Below are 18,212 nucleotides of genomic sequence, written 5' to 3'. Positions count from 1 at the left end.
GCAATCACTGTATTGAGTCAACATGGGGACCAATGTACTGTTGGTTCTTCAAAGTTGGAGGACAGTTGTTTATTTATCAAGGTAGCACCGCGCTGCAATGTTATGGAAAGACAGACTAAATTATCTTGTACTAAATCACGAGACCTGAAATTGTATTCTTATCTCAAACGACTATATGGGGGAAGAACTTCCCCTATTTGTTCGTATTCACTATCGAGAGTAATCTTGTCATGTTAGAACTTTTATACCGAATTAAAGAGGGACTATTACACTCACAGAGCTCAAGTGATCATGATTTTGAGTATCGTCAAGTCCATTAACCGCCACCTGTAGTGGTACCATGAGAGAAATCGTATTGCCATAAGCGCCTATTGCTAGACTGACTCGAATGCGGTAGGTTCGACTGATCAGACAGGAGTAAAAGGTAGGGAGGAACAGAGACTCCCCGGCAGCAAGCTCAAACGATTGTAGAATGGAAGCTTTAAGGGCATTAGACTTCAATGAGCCGAAGTCCCAATGGGAGGCAGGCGAAGCTGAGTGTGCTGTGAAGTGAGGTTCTGCACAGCCTTGGATAGCATCCAACGGCTCTGAGAACCTCCTCTCTGATTCCTTCTTAGAGACGTGGTGGTGGTCTTTCTGCCACCTGGCCGTTTCTTTCCCAGTGAGAACAAGGGCATGAGAAGTTAACCATGGTGCTGTTGGAGCAACTGAATTCGATGGCTTTTGATGGTGATCTGGTAGGTAACCGTCTATACCAAGCCAGAAGTTTGTAAAAGATTCGATGGTGGCCGACTTGACCCTTATCTCTGGTAGTGGTGCGCTGTTTGACATGGGAATGTATTCTATATCGATAGGTATATGCGATATGGAAGAGGTGAGTCCGTCTAAACAGAGTAGAATAGGTTCTGGCTGAGTAGCCGAAACGCGCACAAGCCCCATCTTTGGGCCAACGACACCTTTCCTGATCGTCTTACTCTTAGACAAGCAGTACTCTGGGTTTTCAGGGCTGACATGAAGCGGTGGTTGCTTAGGAAGAGCTGGAATCACCTTGAAAGAACGACTCTGATCTAGATACTGTTCTTCTCCTCGTTTGTTCTTACTCAACAAAAGACGTGCTCTGATCATATAATCGACGTTTGCAGAGCCACCTGCAAGATCGTCACGATCCCAAGCACCCATGCTTGGCGGTGGCCGTAGGTGTCGCTCCCTGACTGCTTTATTCTGGTGGTTGCATGCAGCAGATGAGAGATGCTCGGGGATCACGAATTGAAAAGGAACGTGGTATAACTGTCCTGGCTCAAGCGACTGGTTGACAGGTAGAGCTGATGCAGGGATTGGCATTTGCAACTGCATAAAAACGTGGGTCTTGAAAGGTGTGCCGTACTGAAATGCGTGGCCACAGGTCGAGGTAATGCCTCTTAGATCAATCTGGAGAGACTGGAAAGGCAGTTGGCTATGGGCTGTTATTGTGACGAAGCCTGAGACAGTTGAGCCGAACGTATAAACTTTGGACTCATAATGGTCATCAATGTTAATTTCAAGGGTAAGGTCCTGCTTGGCGCGTGATGGAAATAAGTATCGCGAAGGCATGATGATAGTGATATAACTTGAGTTTTATGTTTTTTAGTGGTAGGATGCAAATACCAAATTATTACTATGCATTGACTCCTCTTCACTCTATATATAACAGGCTGAAGACTGTTTATGCAGTGGACGCTGATAAGCAAACGGCGAGACGGCGCTCTTCATGATAATCTAGGTGATTCTGGGTTGAAGCAGACTCTCTGATTGGCTCTTGTGCCGCAGACCAAGAAGCTTTGTTGGACCACTTTGACGTCTTGGGCCGAGCGTCGCCGTGATTGGTTCATTTCCCCGAAGTCCGGAGTCACTTCCAAGCTTGATTGGCTGAGCATGCCGAGACTCAAGATGAACAATCAAAAGATCGATGTGAAGATGACAAATAGCATCCAATCGCATTATCACAAACCTGCTTCTATTATTTCACAGCTGGAGACTCAATTGGAAAAGTCTTTTCCAGTCTTCAATATCTCTAGCCAACATCGAGTTGAGCTATCGAAGTTGGAACCAGCCACGTTGCCTAATGCGCCACTGTTACGCCACATATGGTCGGGTTGCTGATGACGGCCACGAAACGAGATTAGATATCTGAGTAAGGAACTTTTTCTCATTCTTGCACAATTCCACAGCAATACGTGACCGACTGCTGCAAACCCTCACATTCTTAGTAATTTAAACAATTTCTCTGCAGCAATTTCTATATTTGTGACGGAAATGCCCTGCGATCGCCCCCGGTCGCATAACATAGCGGCCAAGAGGCCACAATTGCCTCGCGCAGAAGGACCTACGAGTGAGTTACCCTGTACGGGGTCACCGTATTTTGCTCAGTTGCTAACCAGGACTTCAAGGGCGAGCTTGCCTCAACTGCCGCCAGCGAAAGATCCGCTGTGATATTGTCGACAAAGGCGTTCCTTGTACAAACTGCAGCACTCATGGCCGATCGGGGTGTCGTATGTGTCCGAACAAAAAAGATGCAAGACAATCCTTGAATCGACCAGCCATTCTTGCTCCACTCCGTCCTCGAGAAGCCACAAATTCACCAGCGGCCCTATCACCTATAGTAACTGAGCCAGCTGCCACTGCAAGAGAGGATGGCGAGCAAGATCTGGGATCACACCTCTTGAACCGCAATGACAAAACGGAGGTCGAGCTTAGCCAGGTCGAGCTTGGCCATCGGACTCGTTGTCATTTCATTGGGTCCGAGCTCTCCAACTGCCATTACCTTGTACGACAGAGCACCTCTGAGACCGGACTTGAGAAGGTCTTTCACTTTGGCAACGGTCAGTTAGACTCTTCTGAGAATTGGTACGAAGCACATAATATTCCAGAAGAGATCCTTATACGACCCAGCAAGGCTCTTGAAATGAGACTGATCAGAGCCTATTTTGACCTCGTCAACCGTGGGTGGCCAATTGTGGACGAGGAGCTATTCATGACCCAATATCAAGAGCAGGATCGCATGAACCCCCTCTGCTTGACGCTTCTTAACGCTATCCTACTTGTTGGAGCACAAACGCTGGCATCCCAAGATGAGAGTATGCTTGCTCTACTTCCTGCCTTTTTCCGAAGAGCCAAATATCTGGTCTTGAGTGATTCGTGGCATGATAGACTTATTTACGTTCAGGTGCCGCTACTGTTGACCTGGTATTCTGATGCCAATGCGTGGCATTGGATTGGAATTGCTATCAGGACGGCAATGGCCATGGGACTTCACCGCGACGCCAGCCACTCAACGAATCTACCGGTCTACAAGCGAAAGTATGTCCGAATATGGTGGGTTCTCTTCCAGTTTGACACAATCTCAGCAACCTCAGCTGGTCGGCCTCAAGCTATGTGAGTTCATCCTACAACTCTAATTTGAGACATGCCCGCTAACAATGCCAGAAACCTATGGGACTCGGATGTTGCTGACTTGAAGCCTGCTGACCTCGAAGGGATTCCTGGAGCGGAGTTCGAGTTTATCACCTATCATACCAAGCTTTGCAAGATCATCTCACAAACTATAAGAGATGGCTGGTCACCGCGATCTTCCAAAGAGGAACGTACTAGGGCTATCAAGAGAGCAGATGAATCTCTTGGGAATCTCATGCTTGAGCTTCCACCAAGGCTGCAACTTAAACTTTTAGACCTTGATATCTGGCAATCTTTGTTTCACCTGACCCACCATAACTTCGTTCTGCTGATCCATCGGCCAGCACCAAAGCCCACCATCAGGGATCAATCTCCCGAGGCACAAGATAACGCCATACTTTGCAGGGAATCAACAGTAGCAATTGCGTCTGTTTTCGAAACCCTACTGAGCAAAAGGATGATCTCTTCCTTATGGCTATACAGCAATCATGTGCTGTTTACAGCAACTATCTACATTCTGAACCAGATCAGCACCAGCAAGCCGCTCCTGGCTGCCAAATCGCGGCATATACTTGACACGTTTCTTGCAACCTTACGCGAGTTAGTCAAGTATTGGACTTATGCGAAAGGGCTGATGCAGGTTCTTGAGCAAAGGGCCTCGAAGGTCAGAGAGGATAGGGTTGAAAAGGCGTCTACAAGACTACAACACGTTGCAACACCTGGGCAACATCGTCGGCCACCACCTGATCTTGAGCCAAATCTGCAGGGTGGTCTATCATCGTATGAGCATCTAAGCGGCAATTCGCCCCCTTGGAGTAATCAACAAGCTCAAACACTACCAAATGCGGCCTTGGCTGATCTGATTTCCAATTCACAGCCCACAACTACCGACTTCTATCCAAGCACGGGCTTTCTAGGATCTACGCAAGACCCCCTGTTGGATGATCTGTTCATGATAGACACTTCTGCGCTAGACTTGTTCTTCTACGATGATACGCAATAGGTAGTCGGAAAGAGATAAAACGTGTTGATATTGGTGTATGGTGAGACTAGTCTGATTAGAAGACCTGGGCCGTCGATTAAAGCCATGCGTCCCAGACATGTGTACCCTCGCCTTTATAGATTATGTCTTTGTCTAGACCTGATAGGGAAACAACGGAATAGAGAGCCTTTAGATGGGACATGTTGAAATATTGATTATAAAGAAATTAGCGGCACCACAACTGCGCCGTCAAAGAGTCATCATCTCAGACATCTCTGCAACAGGGCCCATTGAAGGATGATAAGTAGTCGGCTTTCCATGCATGACCTTCTGCCATGAAGGGCTCTTCTCCTTCGCTTTGGCCCAATCTCGCAGCTCCAAAGGTACAAGATCATCGCTGCCTACCTCCAGACATCGCAAGGTAAAAGGGAGCAGATGGCTATCCAGTATAGTCGGTCCAATATCTGACCCAAACGTCCATTGATCATGGTCCTCGTAAGAGCCACTGCTTTTGCGGTGCTCCACGACCTGTTCAAATATAGTCTTGAGATCTGCACGATGCTTAGCTACAACATCAGGTTGGAAAGCAATCGCGTTATGCTGGTCGTGACTAAAGAGTTCTGTAAGTCTAATGTTGTTATAGAATATGACATACAACTTACAAGGCAAGTTTGGCTTCTAGAGCGGCGCGATAGTGCGGGCTAATATCAGTCCTCTGGAGCATCTTTTCAACTGGCGACGGATTACGCTGGGTCATTTCCGCAGTTGGTTTCGGGTTACTGATTGATAGTCCGTAGACAGCATGTAGTCTTTCAAAGAGATCTCTGACGAAGTTTTCATATTTGTCCCCCAGCATGGCGGGGTAGTGCTTCTCTGCGAGATGAAGAGAGATGGCACGACTCTCAGTCAGAGTTTCTTTGAGGAGATTGCCCTTCATCGCGGGAACTTGACCTCTTGGGTTGACGTTGATCAAGTAATCTTCGCCGAGATTCTCATGGGCCTTGTGGTTGATGAATTGTAGGGTGATGCTTTTTGGTGGTGTTGCACCATGCGTCGTTGGGCCAAGTTGGATGGTGTGACGGGCCATCATTGAGTAGAGAGAGAAGGGGGACGAGTAAAGAGTGTATTCAGCGTCTTTCCAGTCCGTCATGATTGAAGCTACTTTGTAAATACGAAAGTATATCAAAATTGAGCTGCTGATCGTCTCGAAGGCCGGGCATTGGAGTAATGAGCTATGTGAGTGCACCGAGGGGGAAGGCTAAGTAATCAGGTGACTCAAGTAAAAAGCATTGCCAAAGGCAGTGGGCAGTATGTAATGGCCCAAACACTCGTGACGAATTACCGAAAGCAGTTGGATAGGCATGTAGATCGCATGATCTGATTCTTCTGATTCATCAAACTTGTTTGCCATGGTTCTCACTGCAAGGTAACCTGCTCATTGATGCCGATACATCCGAGATGGAGTGCAACCAACAGCGATAAGCATGCGCCGTTATCTCTTTGCGCACACACACTCGCAAGCAAACAAAAAGCAACCACCAATCGGATTTCTTAATCTTTCGGGCTCGCAATGAGATCCGAAAACCGGAGGTCATTACGTCCCCGCGCCAGGATGGCACCATTTCAGGATGGAAAACGACGCAATGCAGCAGGGCGTGTGAAAGAGATTGGGTTTTGATGTTGATGAGATGTTAACTAGGTCAATTTACCAATATCAATAGAGTCAATCGGAAATCATAGGTAACGATGAGACTGCTAGTAGTAAAATTCATTTCAACTTAATAGCCAACTAATGCCAATAATTGTTGACGCTGCCCTTGGTAATCAGCCACGCTTTGTCCAGAACATCCACGATTTCCTTGGGCAAAGGTCCTTTCTCCAGAAGATCCAAGTTTTGCTCCAGCTGCTTCTTACTGCTGGCTCCAATAATGACCGCATCGCCTCGCTCAGGATCAAGCTGTGAGTGATGCTCAATCCAGCGGAAAGCACAATCCATCTCTGTGAGCCCATGCTTTCCGGCTTCATCCCTAATAAGCTCAACCGCGTCAAAGATGACGTCGTTCCAGAATCGCCTTCTGTACTTGCGACCTTGAAAAGTGTTTGGATCGAAGCGAGACATGGATTCAATGTCTGTATCCTGAGTGTCCCGCTTGTACCGCCCAGTTAGCTGACTTCCAGCCAGAGGACTGAAGGCATAGAATGTGATCCCGTAGTGTCTGAGACAAGGAAACAACTCCATTTCAACTGTTCGATGGATGGCATTGTATACTCCTTGATAAACGGTAGGTCGAATCCATCCCTCACGAATGCACAACTCGCTCATATAGGCAACCTCCCAAGCCATGTAGTTACTCACCCCGAGCCTGTTGAACTTCCCTTCTTTGTGCAACTCATTACAGGCTCTCAGAGTCTCTTCGAATGGCGTGTCGCGGTCTGGTCCATGGAGATACCAGAGATCTATCTTGTCTGTCTTGAGGGCCTTGAGAGACTCATCTAGGTGCTTCCGAAGATCATCGGTAGAATGAGTGATTTTGCCAGTCCCATCGTGAATGTTAGGATATAGCTTGGTGTCAACTCGGAAACCTCGAGTTTGCCAATCCAGCTGCCCAAGGTACTCCTCAGAGGAGCCTTGAGCATACACGCGAGCTGTGTCAATAGCCGTACCGCCATGTTCTTGAAAAAGATCCAGCATGGCACCAGCTTCCTTGAGGTCATGGATACGTGCTTGCTCAACGCCTACTGACATTAGCAAGAATCTTCGCTTGATGAAAATGCTACACTACCTTCTCTCCCAAACGTCATGGCACCGAAAATGACTGGTACACGAGCCTTTTGCGTTTGAGGCATGATGAGAATTGAGGGCGGTCAATTGGAAGTATGTCGATAAAGTAGATTGAAAATGTCACAAACAATCGTATAATTGAAGGTTAAAAGTCGAATACTATGCTCGAGGTCGAGTTTTATGGCCTTTTAAGAGAGGGGTTGGCCAGCAGATGGGTCCTGTCTTAACCGTATTCCACTCAGCATGTACTGCCAACAGATAAATGGCGCGGGGCGGAACCCCCCACTACGAAAGCCTGTGTTTAAACAAAATTACTGCTTACTAGTGCTGTTTGCTTGTCGATCGGTGCTTACTGGTTACACTGTACCAGTGCGGGGTATAAAGGGCCATGTTATAGAGTTGTCTGTATATTAGATAATGTAGATAGAGAACAAGCTCAAGATTATCCAGCGTAAAGCAGATTGTAGTGGGACATAAGTATCTTGAGATTCTTACAGCAGCAAAATAAGCTCCAGTGAGCTGTTAATTCCAAAACAAGCATAAGGTTATAAACCAAATTTACAAGAGTTGTTGATTCCATCAAGTTAATTTAGTAATAAATAAATTAATATGCCAACGAAACGTCATCCTATTTGGCAAAATGGGAGATAAAAGCATCTCGTAATTCGAATGGGTGCTCCGAGGGACGAGGCAAGTTCTTCGAGACGTCCTGATTGACGACAACAACAATCAGAGCCGTCTTTTCAGCCCACTCAAAAGCTTGTATAAGGCCCTCAGCACTATCTACAAAGAACTTCTGCTTATAAGGCAAGCTTCCGCATAGCGAAAGAAGGTTGTTGGTGCTAATCGGGACAGGTTGGTTTCCAGTTGAGCAGTGTATGCCGTTGTGAATCACAACATGAATCAACTTGTCCGATGCTTGGGCAGCCAGAACGGCTACATTGCCTACGTGCATCAAGAAGGAACCGTCTCCTTCAACGCAGACGACGCGGCCTTTGTGATGACCGATCTGCACGCCATAGGCGAGAGGGTATGTATGCCCCATGGCCCCAATGGATAAGAATGCCCGAGATAGGTCCTCGTTGTTCTCCTTTCGAATCATGTATATCTCACGAGAGTTCCCTCCAACCGAAGATACGGTGACATCTTCCGGGTAAAGCCTTTTGAGGATGATTCTAATGGAGTGTTCTCTTGACAGAGGAGGTTGGCCCTCAGAAGAACGCCAATCTTCAGGCCTGACTGTATGTTTGGCCAAGTTTGTAACAGATGGATGCCAAACACCATTACTAGCTTCATGCTCAGGCTGGTATGCAGCGAATCTGTGGTTGGGGATGACAAGGGCAGCGGGAGTGTTGCCCTCCTTGGCGGCTTTGACGAGTCTTTCGACTGCAGCCTTGGTTTCTGCGAGAGTCTCTGGTAAGATTTCATAAGGAAACCCCTGCGACTCCAGAGTCTCCAAGGTGCGAGGGCCGGCCAAGAGATGCTCTGGCTCATCGTGTTCTCCTGGTCGTCCACGCCAGCCCACCATAAGAAGCATTGGAATTCCAAACACTTCTTTGGCAGCCAGGGACTGCAGAGGGTTCAAAGCATTTGCGAGACCCGAGTTCTGCATGTATGCAACGGCGAGACTCTGGGTTGACAGATAGTAACCTGCAGCCAGCGCAGCAGCAGCACCTTCACTGCCTGTGACGATTTGCTCTGGCGCTTTTTTGGTCGCATAAAGATATGCTAGGAATCCCTTCAAACAGGAGTCAGGGACGCCGAAGGCATGAGTGATTCCATTCTCGACGAGTACTTGCTCGTAGAACAAACGAGGATCAAGGGTAGACATAGTGATTGCAAAAGAAAAGTAAGTGTAGTGCCTTCGAGGATTGTGTAACAGATGCTTTTTGCCATAGAGTTTTTGATGCTGACGAGGTGTTGAGGGAAGTGCTTGAGATGATGATTGCTGTCATGATGTAACAAATGGTCTCCTGCCCCCACGAAGAGCAAGCAATATTCGGGCATACGGAGTCAACATGAGCTCGCAAACTTGCATATTCCGCACCTCCAACTCAATGCAACCATGGTCGTGCGACGACTTGCCTTTTCGAGATAACGTTCTCACAGATTCAACCCCACGCCTTCATACAGTAACGGCTATCAGTTGGTCTGTAATACTACAGTAATACTTGCCGAGATGACGTGGCGTGGTTGATCAAAATATTTGGTGAGTGCTACTGGCCAAGGAAGTACCCAGGTGCAGCTCGTTACTGTGACTGGGAGCTGTAACCTTTCTCATGATACATTGAACACGAGTTTAAGGGTGTTTGTCTGAGCGTACAAGGATCATCATATCATCCGGAAGTGGTGGTGTAGAGGTCAGAGATTACGAAAATACCACATAAGCTTTCTGACAAGCATGATAAGCGTTGGGAAGGATGTGTCGCACCGAGATACAACAAAGAAATGATCAATGGTTTCACGGTGTTGTGCATCAGTAACAAAGACAATGGCATCATTGGAAGGATTTGAGATTCATTCATCTTGATTGGAGTATCTACGCGACCAAGGCCTTGTCCTACGGTCTTACCATGCATGTTTGTGCCCCGATCCGGGGTTGCGGAGTACTAAACTAGCTCCCCGCTTATCATTTGAGGCGGAACTGACCATGAGAGGGGCCGGAGCAGAATTGGTTAGTGGGGATGGGTGTTTTTAGACCCTGGTTCAGTGGATAACAGGGGTCTAATTGCATAAATTGAATGACCTTTTCAGGCTTTTGACACTGTCAATGTTGACATGGCGTATGCACTCCCCTGCAAGACTACGGGTACGGCTCGCAAACCCTGGCCGCAGCTACTACCCGGCACTATCTTATGCTTCTTTCACTTGCCGCCCCTAGGTACGCCCGTGCCGAGATATCCGTGAGACGCGGGCTCTTGTCCATGTTGCATTTTACCAACCCTACACCTCCTCTGAGAAGTAGTGGGGAGGGAGGACAGAGGGATGAAATCATTACGATTCATGGCAATGATAGCATCTGCATCTGGGATGTATACGCGCCAGCCTACGAAAAGACTCGCAGCCTGGATGGTGCTGGAAGACCGGCTGGGGATTGAGGAGGGCACGTATCATTAGATGTTTACGTGCCGGGGAGCTCACCTATTTTGGTCGCAAATCGTCGCTGTATGCATATGAGTCCGTTCCTTTGGAGTATCGTCGGACGATAAGCATTTGGTCTCATCAAATCGCGTGTAGTAGACCTCCACAGGCTGCCTCACCCAGTGTTCCAATTGCTCACGGTCATACAGCGTTTCTGTCGTCCTCCGTCTCGACATTCATTTGCTGCATCGAATATCACAATGTTGAGCTATTTACCGGTTTTAATACTATTCATAGTCACGACACAAGGTAAGCGTTCATTAGTGAGCCTGGAACTCGAATTTGTAGATTAATATGGATACATGTAGCTGAGTCGTCAATATCGACTGTTGTTCAGTCCAAGACGGCCTCGCCTGACATTGCGGTCGCTCCTAGTCTGACACCAACATTCCAGGACCCTCATGCACCCAACCCACAGAAATGCCCCGGCTACAAGGCAACAAATATCAAGAGGGACCTCAGAGGTGTGAAGGCTGACTTGACCATGGCTGGACCTAACTGCCAGGCGTTGTACGTATTAATCTCGCTCAGTATAACACTCCTCTGAATATGTATAGTGGTAATGACATTCGTGACCTGATACTCGAGGTACAGTATCAGACAAAGGAGAGACTGAATGTCAAGATATTCCCCAAGTATCTTTCTGAAGAGAACAGAACTCAGTATATCTTACCAGACTCACTTGTATTTGAGCCTGTACAAGACAAGAAGACGACAATCTCGAACAGTGACCTCAGATTTGAGTTTACGTGGGTCATTTAATTGCTACACGACGTGATTCAGGTCAACTGATCCATCCATCACAGTAATTCGCCGAGCTTCCAATTTAAAATTACCCGGAGCTGTGATAGAGAGGTCCTTTTCTCGACTTACGGTCATGTCATCGTATTTGAGGACCAGTTCATTGAACTGGTAACTAGCATGGAGCCCGACTACAACGTCTACGGACTAGGCACGGCAACCCCCAAGATTTATCAATAACCAAGCTGACATTTGTAATAGCTGAGAACATACATGATTTCCATCTTGGGCAAAACTTCACCCAGACCTTCTGGACCAATGATGCTGGCATAGAGCACGGTAACCCAATAGATGGAAATATCTATGGTGTCCATCCCTTCTACCAGGAGAGTCGATACCACAAGGGTAGCAATACCACTTCTCACGGTGTATACGCCCGCAATGCTCATGGCCAAGAGTGGCTTCTGAGACCTGAGACATTGACATACCGCACCATCGGTGGAAGTGTTGATCTCTACTTCCTTAGCGGCCAGAACAAGCAAGGAGGGTCTACAGCCATTGAGACCATGCGCCAGTATCACGCTGGCTGCGTTGGCTTACCTGCGATGCAAATGTTCTGGACACTTGGCTTTCACCAATGTCGCTTGGGATATGACACCCTAGATAAGATCGAAGCGGTTGTTGAGAATTACAGAGCCGCTGATATTCCACTCGAGGCTATTTGGTCAGACTTTGACATGTTTGATGGCTTCCGCAGCTTCGCTAATAACCCGGTCACTTTCCCGCCTGATCGCATGGCGAAGTGGGTAGACTGGCTTCATGAAAACGAGCAGTACTACGTTCCCCTTGTATGGGCCAACATATACCGTCCGAATCCTGATGATCCAAAGGATACTTACGGTCCCTATGAACGCGGCGCCAAGCTCAAAGCATTCATCAGGGATCCAGGGTCGGGCGACTTCTACACGGGCAACAACTGGCCTGGGTTCGTTGTCTGGGGAGACTTCATGTTGCCTGAGACGCACAAATGGTGGGCTGGAGAGCTCAAGATATGGTACGATAGCGTGCCTTACGATGGAATGCTCTCCGATCTTACAGAGCCCGCTTCATACTGCGTGGGGCCCTGCGGAAATAGTCGTCTAGATATGAACCCCGTTCATGTTCCGTTCCTGATTCCTGGAGAGAAGCTCAGGATGTTCTATGAGTATCCAGATGGCTTCAGTGTGACTAATCGCTCTGAGTTTGAAAAGGCAAAAGAGCTTGCGGCCAATCAGTCAGCGGAGGTCGAAGCTGCCCATGTCTTCCAAGTGCCTGTCACTAGCACGCTAGGACGTACGGAGCCAACACCAGGTGTCAGAAACCTGACTTATCCACCTTATGTTCTTAACAAGTAAGTCAGCCTTGTTTATCATCATGACACAATATGCTGATGGTCATTGCAGTCTGCAACCTGGCCACTCCATCAGGAGAATGACCATCTCCCCGGATGCAACCCACAATGATGAATTAAACACCACTGAGTATCAAATGCATAATCTTTTTGGCAACCAGATCTCCAATGCGACCTACCAAGGACTGCTTGATCTGTTCCCTGGTCGTCGTCCATTCAACATCGCCCGTGGCAATTTTGCTGGCATTGGCCGATATGCGACGAGGTGGGGAGGTGATAACTCATCCAAATGGGGTAGTATGTTCTTATCCATCTCACACGCCCTGACACACATGATGGCTGGAATTCCCATGTTTGGAGTTGACATCTGTGGCTACTCCCATAACGCCAGCTTTGACCTTTGTGCTCGATGGATGTCTCTGGGAGCCTTCATGCCTTTTTATCGAAATCACAACATGGGCGGCACGATATCCCAAGAAGCGTTTGTCTGGTCGTCTGTTGCTGAAGCTTCACGCCGAGCTATAGCGATAAGATACAGCCTTCTCAACTACATCTACACTCTGTTCCACTACGCCAATACCAAAGGCGATCTTGTGATGCGTGCTTTGGCATGGGAGTTTCCAAACGACGAAAGCCTCAAGGCCACCTATTCCCAGTTTTTACTAGGTCCATCTCTTCTAGTAACACCTGTTCTCACTCCAAACTCCAAAATAGTACGAGGTGTTTTCCCTGGGATTGGAGAAGGAACAAGGTGGTATGACTGGTATACACTAAATGAAGTCCATGCCAAACCTCAAGAGAACATCACTCTTGATGCACCTTTGGAACATATCAACCTTCACATCAGAGGCGGCACAGTATTCACATTGCAGAAACCAGGCAATACGACTGCAGCGACTAGAAGGAACCCCTTCTCACTTCTCTTGGCTCTGGACGATAATGAGTACGCTGAAGGAAGTGTGTATTTTGATGATGGTGTCAGTCTCGAACCAGAAGCCACCAAGACTGTCGCAGTAAGTTAAATGGCCCTTAATCTCAGCCATGAACACCGTGACTAATCATACCTTATAGTATACCTTCAGGAAGGGGATTTTACGGGCGGAAACCACTGGAGACTACAAGCTGAGTCCTCCACTCGTAAACATAACTGTGGCTGGACTTCGCAACGCACCTAAGGGCGCTGAGTACCATTCTGAGAAAGTAGACCAGGAAGTTCCATCACCCAAGCTTGAGTACAGTAATGGCACAGCTTATGTAACAGGGCTGGAGCACTTTACACAGCATGGAGCATTTAGCTATGACTTCCAGGTCACATTTAAGTATTAAACCACAATGCAAGAATTTATTTTTTAGATGAACAAGTCTCTTCATCTATTTTCTGGTTTTCCTCGTATTATGCTTAGTTTGCTGAGAAGAGTTGTGGCGCACGATCTTCTCTTGGTCGCTGGCCTGTCAGTATGTTAGGATAATGTAAAACCCGTTAGTTCTGAAGAACTCCTTCGAAGCAGATACATTGAAATCACCCTTTTATGTATATATGACGATTTATATAAATCGAGTCTATCTGCAGTCCACGGCTATTCTCAATTGTGCCTTCCAACAGTCCACGAATTAGGCCACCAACTCCAGATAACAACCCAGCCTCCAGCAAGCGAAACAAGACCCGTAAAGAGAATTAGTGGCCCATAGGTACTACCATATCCGAAATGCTGGCAGTCAGAAATTGTGCCAGCATTTATCAGCCACACACTCGCTGCACCTCCAACAAGATACCCAACACCCCTTACACCGTTGATTAGACCGTATATCAGCCCAGCGTCAATGGACTCTCCCCTGTCTGCGGAGTCACTCTCCATCTGCTTGAGGATTCCTCCCCAGGTAGCACTGTAGCCACTTGAGAAGAAACCAAATGTGATAGAGAATAGGACCAAGAGAAAGACACCTCCCTGTGTGGTGTTTCCCCAAAACAGGAACACGGCTAACCCGCTTGTGACGCATGGAATTGCTGACACAGTTTGCGCTGACAGAACAATTTTCTTGTTATCACTGAGCCATCCAAAAAATGCAGATGCAAGGATACCGACGGCATTCTGTAGTGCCAAGACTGTGGTTGCCATTGTCTCCGATAAGAGACTGAAGTCCTGAGCATAAGTGCCCAAGTAGGTCTGGGGTAAACCATAACCGGTTCCTTGAAAGAACACTGCAATGCTATAGAAGTATATAGCGGGATGTTTGAGAAAGTCCCAGGGTATGTTTCTTTCTGGTGTCTTGTGCATGGCAATTCTTGATGGTGGGATAGGAACAAGGCTGATACTGAGGATGCTTGCTGCGCCAACAAAGACGGCCCAGGCAGTCATAGTTGTCCGGAAGCCCCACGTATCCAGTGAAGCTTTAAACAGGAATGGACCGAGGGTACCAACAATATTCTTGCATGACAAGACCAGTCCGTATGCTACGGATCGGTTGCTGGTGGTGTACCATTCACCCAAGGAGAGGGTAATGGGGCTGTAGATAAGGGCGCAGCCAAATGCCGAGGTGATTCCCTGCGTAACAAGCAGATGCCAAACATTGGTGCTAAATGTTGACAGGAAGAAGCTGATGGAAGCTATGAGGGCACCGCAGAAAGCAGCCTCTTGACGCCGGTATGCCCATCGTCTTGTGAACAACGCGAAAAGGAAGGGCATGGAAAGGTACATGATGCCATTGGCTGTTGTCCCGATAGCGCCCGTGATATCTTTGTTTCCCTGGAGAGTCCAGTTGTTGAAGTAATACTCCTCCAATACGCCGTAGCTGATTGCGAAGCCTGGATCTTCTGTGAGTGGATGTACAGCACAAAGACAGAGGGAGACATACCCCAGATAGGTATTTGGATGACTCCGTTAGCTGCCAGGACACGAATGAGGGTTCGTCTGGGAATATGGTCGCGCTTTAATTCGGTTTCGCTGATGGCGATGTCGTTTTCAAGGTCAGAGTCGGATGCTTCGTCACCAGCTGAAGCACCTGGCTCGACGAGAGGAATTTGGTCGATATTGTTTCGAGACACAGGCTGGTATTCGGGTCTGGCAGACAACAATCATGTCAATCAGTCACTGGTTCAAGGAAGACGAGGAAACATAATCAGCCTACCTGGCCATGATGGTGAATAATTTGTGATGAATAGCGCTATCAATTGAATGGACCATGAAGGTGAAGTGAAGCTTGAACCGTGGTACAGAATGTCTACTTTGCAAGAGAAGAGAGAGTCGCGATGACAGTGCTGTATGATGGGTGCTGCTTGGCGGGGCATACAGAAGACCCCTCATCTGCCAGCCTCCAAGCCTGCGCCCTGCCAATGGCACCAGAACAACAGATTAGGCAAAGATCTGACAATCACCACAAAGACGACCTCTGAATGAAGACCTCAGGACGCACAACTTGGGAGACAACAAGGCAAATGACGTATCAGAGAAGTACAGCTTTGTTTCCTCGCAGCAACGGCTATTACGGCACCTCAGACCCCGCATCAGTAGCATTGCAGCATGCAAACACGGAGCACAGCCAATCCTTCGCCGCGGAGGGCGTCCCAATAAGAATCCCCATTAGTTAGACTTTCCCCATACCCACCGGCTAGATTTGTCTCCTCAGTTCTTATCTCCGCCTTAGCACGCCTTGATCCTTGTAACTGCTGTGTCACCACACCGGGAGAATTGTGTCCGAGCAATCTTAGACGGTATTGGGAAATTGATCGCGTGCTTGCGAGATTTTAAGATACCGCTTTATCCGGGCCGCGATACTTGATGCATATAAGCATACCTGAGAACAAGCTTTGCCAAGGTTGACCAAGATCTTCACTGGACACCCTGGTTGACCCCACGGTCACAAACCCAGTTTTGAGAAGGTTTTTATCAAGATTCGTAAGGACAGCGTGTAAGACTACGATCAAGACTGATGCGGGTGAAAAACTCAAATCCCATATCATTGTTCATTCTAGCGATGCATGTCCACATCTTCATTCAAGGGTAATGATCCCACGAATGGAGCCTTGAAAATCGTTATCTTCAGTCCGCGTGGAGCAAAACCTTGTGAGGCCGATCATCAACCTGCACCCCGCCCCTTCTCTTCCAATCAGAATCATGATACGGAAGTTTCCATCCCCCTTCGCTCTCAGGCGTGGAGACCCACAGTCGCAGGAGATGGCGACGGGGAGCGGGTGGCTCATGGTCCGTGTAGGCCTGGCGAGAATGGTAGAGATGGTTGTTAGTCATGAAGTGGACATCTCCGACCTCAAGGACATTACCAATAGATTCCCTGTAGCAAGTTTGGTCAAAGAACTCAATCGCCTCTGCTTGTGCATCAGAGAGAGGGGGGATGATGCCTTTGTCAGAGAATCTCTTCAGAGACCTAACGTAGTTTGGATCAAATCTACAATTGAGAATGTAAGCATCATAGCTTCAAGGCTACAGTGACTTGGTGAGCTGACGTACTTGGAGTACACTCTGCCATTTCCCTTCTCAATGTAGTAAATGGCACATCGGATATAATCCTCCTGTCCATCACTGACTTCTCCCTTTCGGTCAAAGTACCAAATGGGCTGAGTGAGAAGCTCCGCGATATCAGGTCGCTCCTCTTGCATAACGTTCCAGACCCGATGGCCCGAAACAATGTTGTTCTCACCTCCCTTGAGCGGAGTATTGAGGCATAGTAGTCCGACAATATCTGCCGGGTCCGCATGGAAGGTTTGTCTGTAATACGATTGAGCCCAGCTGCCGAGCAGGATCTTGAGTCACATACCTTGCCGTGGTTCGATACAGGCGGACCTTGTGGAAGTCCGCTGGGTTCTCACCCAGGTCCTTGATATGCCCCAGCACGTGGCCTCTACCATTCTGACTCACGATATGCCCAAAGTGAGCTCCTAAACCCATGTATGCCGTAGAAGACTTGCGCATTCCCCATTCCTTGACAGGCATGCCTTGGAACAAGATGAATCCGTAGCCATTGATCATATCATCTCGAACCTCTTCAAGGTACTTGGCCATACGAGGAAGAGGAAACAGCTCCTGAACAGCCATTTCAGCACATGTATTCATGCATTACCTGACTCATAACTCATACCTTGCACATCTCGTTCAAATCTCGGCCACTGTTGATGTAGTTCTCGGCAGCTGTGCTCAGGTCTTCGAGCTCTTCTGGAGTGAGAGGGTGCTTCCAGATGGCTTCCTTCTCAGGAGACCCGGATAGATCATCTTTAGTCCAAGCTGTTATGCCAGTGATCTCCTTAGGGAAATCCGAGTATGGGTGTATTTCCTCGTAGAGGGGAGGCTGCTGGCCTGTGGTCTTGTAGCCATCAGGGAAGAGTGCTGACTGGGGCTTGACCTCCAGCTTGGTGCGGTACTCAGTCTTGGGGAGACGCGAAAAGTCGCTGACAGTTTCGATGAGACCAGGTGCCATTTTGTGAGTGTATAATTCAAAGTGTCAAGATGTATCAAATGCTTGAAGTTGGATTGCTTTGCTTTAGACTGGCTAGTCTATACGTCCCTCAGATAGCCTAGCTTTTATAGTGGTGACTACTTGGAGCGTCTATCTGGGCAGCAGAATGATTGAACTGGGAGTGTCACTGTTACTCAAAACATCCCGGAGTCTAACTACATCACGCCACGTCTACAGACCCGTTTGCTTTGTGCCGCTCCAAATATGTCGTTACATATGGACAGTCACAGTCGTGGCGTCGTCAGCCAGAAAGGACCCTCACCCCTCCATTTGCCGATGAT

General features: G+C 48.0%; 8 protein-coding genes across 8 annotated transcripts; 2 read left to right on the top strand and 6 right to left on the bottom strand.

Moving 5' to 3' along the window:
• Nucleotides 1-252: 252 nt before the first annotated feature.
• On the bottom strand, nt 253-1,590 carry FPRO_10200 (uncharacterized protein; the record flags this gene model as incomplete). The annotated part of the gene is made up of 1 exon (XM_031233675.1): nt 253-1,590. One exon carries the CDS (start codon nt 1,588-1,590, stop codon nt 253-255), a length of 1,338 nt encoding a protein of 445 aa, XP_031083488.1.
• Nucleotides 1,591-2,292: 702 nt separating this feature from the next.
• On the top strand, nt 2,293-4,432 carry FPRO_10199 (uncharacterized protein; the record flags this gene model as incomplete). The annotated part of the gene is made up of 3 exons (XM_031233674.1): nt 2,293-2,368; nt 2,427-3,411; nt 3,463-4,432. The coding sequence occupies 3 exons, from the start codon at nt 2,293-2,295 to the stop codon at nt 4,430-4,432; spliced, it is 2,031 nt and encodes a 676-aa protein (XP_031083487.1).
• Nucleotides 4,433-4,660: 228 nt separating this feature from the next.
• Nucleotides 4,661-5,561, bottom strand: FPRO_10198 (uncharacterized protein; the record flags this gene model as incomplete). Its single annotated transcript, XM_031233673.1, has 2 exons — nt 4,661-5,021; nt 5,074-5,561. The coding sequence occupies 2 exons, from the start codon at nt 5,559-5,561 to the stop codon at nt 4,661-4,663; spliced, it is 849 nt and encodes a 282-aa protein (XP_031083486.1).
• Nucleotides 5,562-6,200: 639 nt separating this feature from the next.
• On the bottom strand, nt 6,201-7,258 carry FPRO_10197 (uncharacterized protein; the record flags this gene model as incomplete). The annotated part of the gene is made up of 2 exons (XM_031233671.1): nt 6,201-7,147; nt 7,195-7,258. 2 exons carry the CDS (start codon nt 7,256-7,258, stop codon nt 6,201-6,203), a joined length of 1,011 nt encoding a protein of 336 aa, XP_031083485.1.
• A 563-nt stretch (nt 7,259-7,821) lies between these two features.
• On the bottom strand, nt 7,822-9,024 carry FPRO_10196 (uncharacterized protein; the record flags this gene model as incomplete). The annotated part of the gene is made up of 1 exon (XM_031233670.1): nt 7,822-9,024. The coding sequence occupies one exon, from the start codon at nt 9,022-9,024 to the stop codon at nt 7,822-7,824; it is 1,203 nt and encodes a 400-aa protein (XP_031083484.1).
• Nucleotides 9,025-10,534: 1,510 nt separating this feature from the next.
• FPRO_10195 (putative Alpha-glucosidase precursor (Maltase)) lies at nt 10,535-13,791 on the top strand (the record flags this gene model as incomplete). Its single annotated transcript, XM_031233669.1, has 7 exons — nt 10,535-10,583; nt 10,643-10,844; nt 10,892-11,083; nt 11,141-11,286; nt 11,337-12,465; nt 12,518-13,478; nt 13,537-13,791. 7 exons carry the CDS (start codon nt 10,535-10,537, stop codon nt 13,789-13,791), a joined length of 2,934 nt encoding a protein of 977 aa, XP_031083483.1.
• Nucleotides 13,792-14,048: 257 nt separating this feature from the next.
• Nucleotides 14,049-15,599, bottom strand: FPRO_10194 (uncharacterized protein; the record flags this gene model as incomplete). The annotated part of the gene is made up of 3 exons (XM_031233668.1): nt 14,049-15,268; nt 15,319-15,524; nt 15,592-15,599. 3 exons carry the CDS (start codon nt 15,597-15,599, stop codon nt 14,049-14,051), a joined length of 1,434 nt encoding a protein of 477 aa, XP_031083482.1.
• A 903-nt stretch (nt 15,600-16,502) lies between these two features.
• FPRO_10193 (uncharacterized protein) lies at nt 16,503-17,892 on the bottom strand (the record flags this gene model as incomplete). Its single annotated transcript, XM_031233667.1, has 4 exons — nt 16,503-16,866; nt 16,929-17,186; nt 17,236-17,501; nt 17,557-17,892. The coding sequence occupies 4 exons, from the start codon at nt 17,890-17,892 to the stop codon at nt 16,503-16,505; spliced, it is 1,224 nt and encodes a 407-aa protein (XP_031083481.1).
• Nucleotides 17,893-18,212: the final 320 nt, after the last annotated feature.

Source organism: Fusarium proliferatum (assembly GCF_900067095.1).
Source record: "Fusarium proliferatum ET1 genome assembly, contig: FPRO_scaffold006, whole genome shotgun sequence".
Lineage (NCBI taxonomy): Eukaryota > Fungi > Ascomycota > Sordariomycetes > Hypocreales > Nectriaceae > Fusarium > Fusarium proliferatum.
The sequence above is the reverse complement of the archived record's forward strand: the minus strand, read 5'-3'. Positions and strand labels throughout refer to the sequence as shown.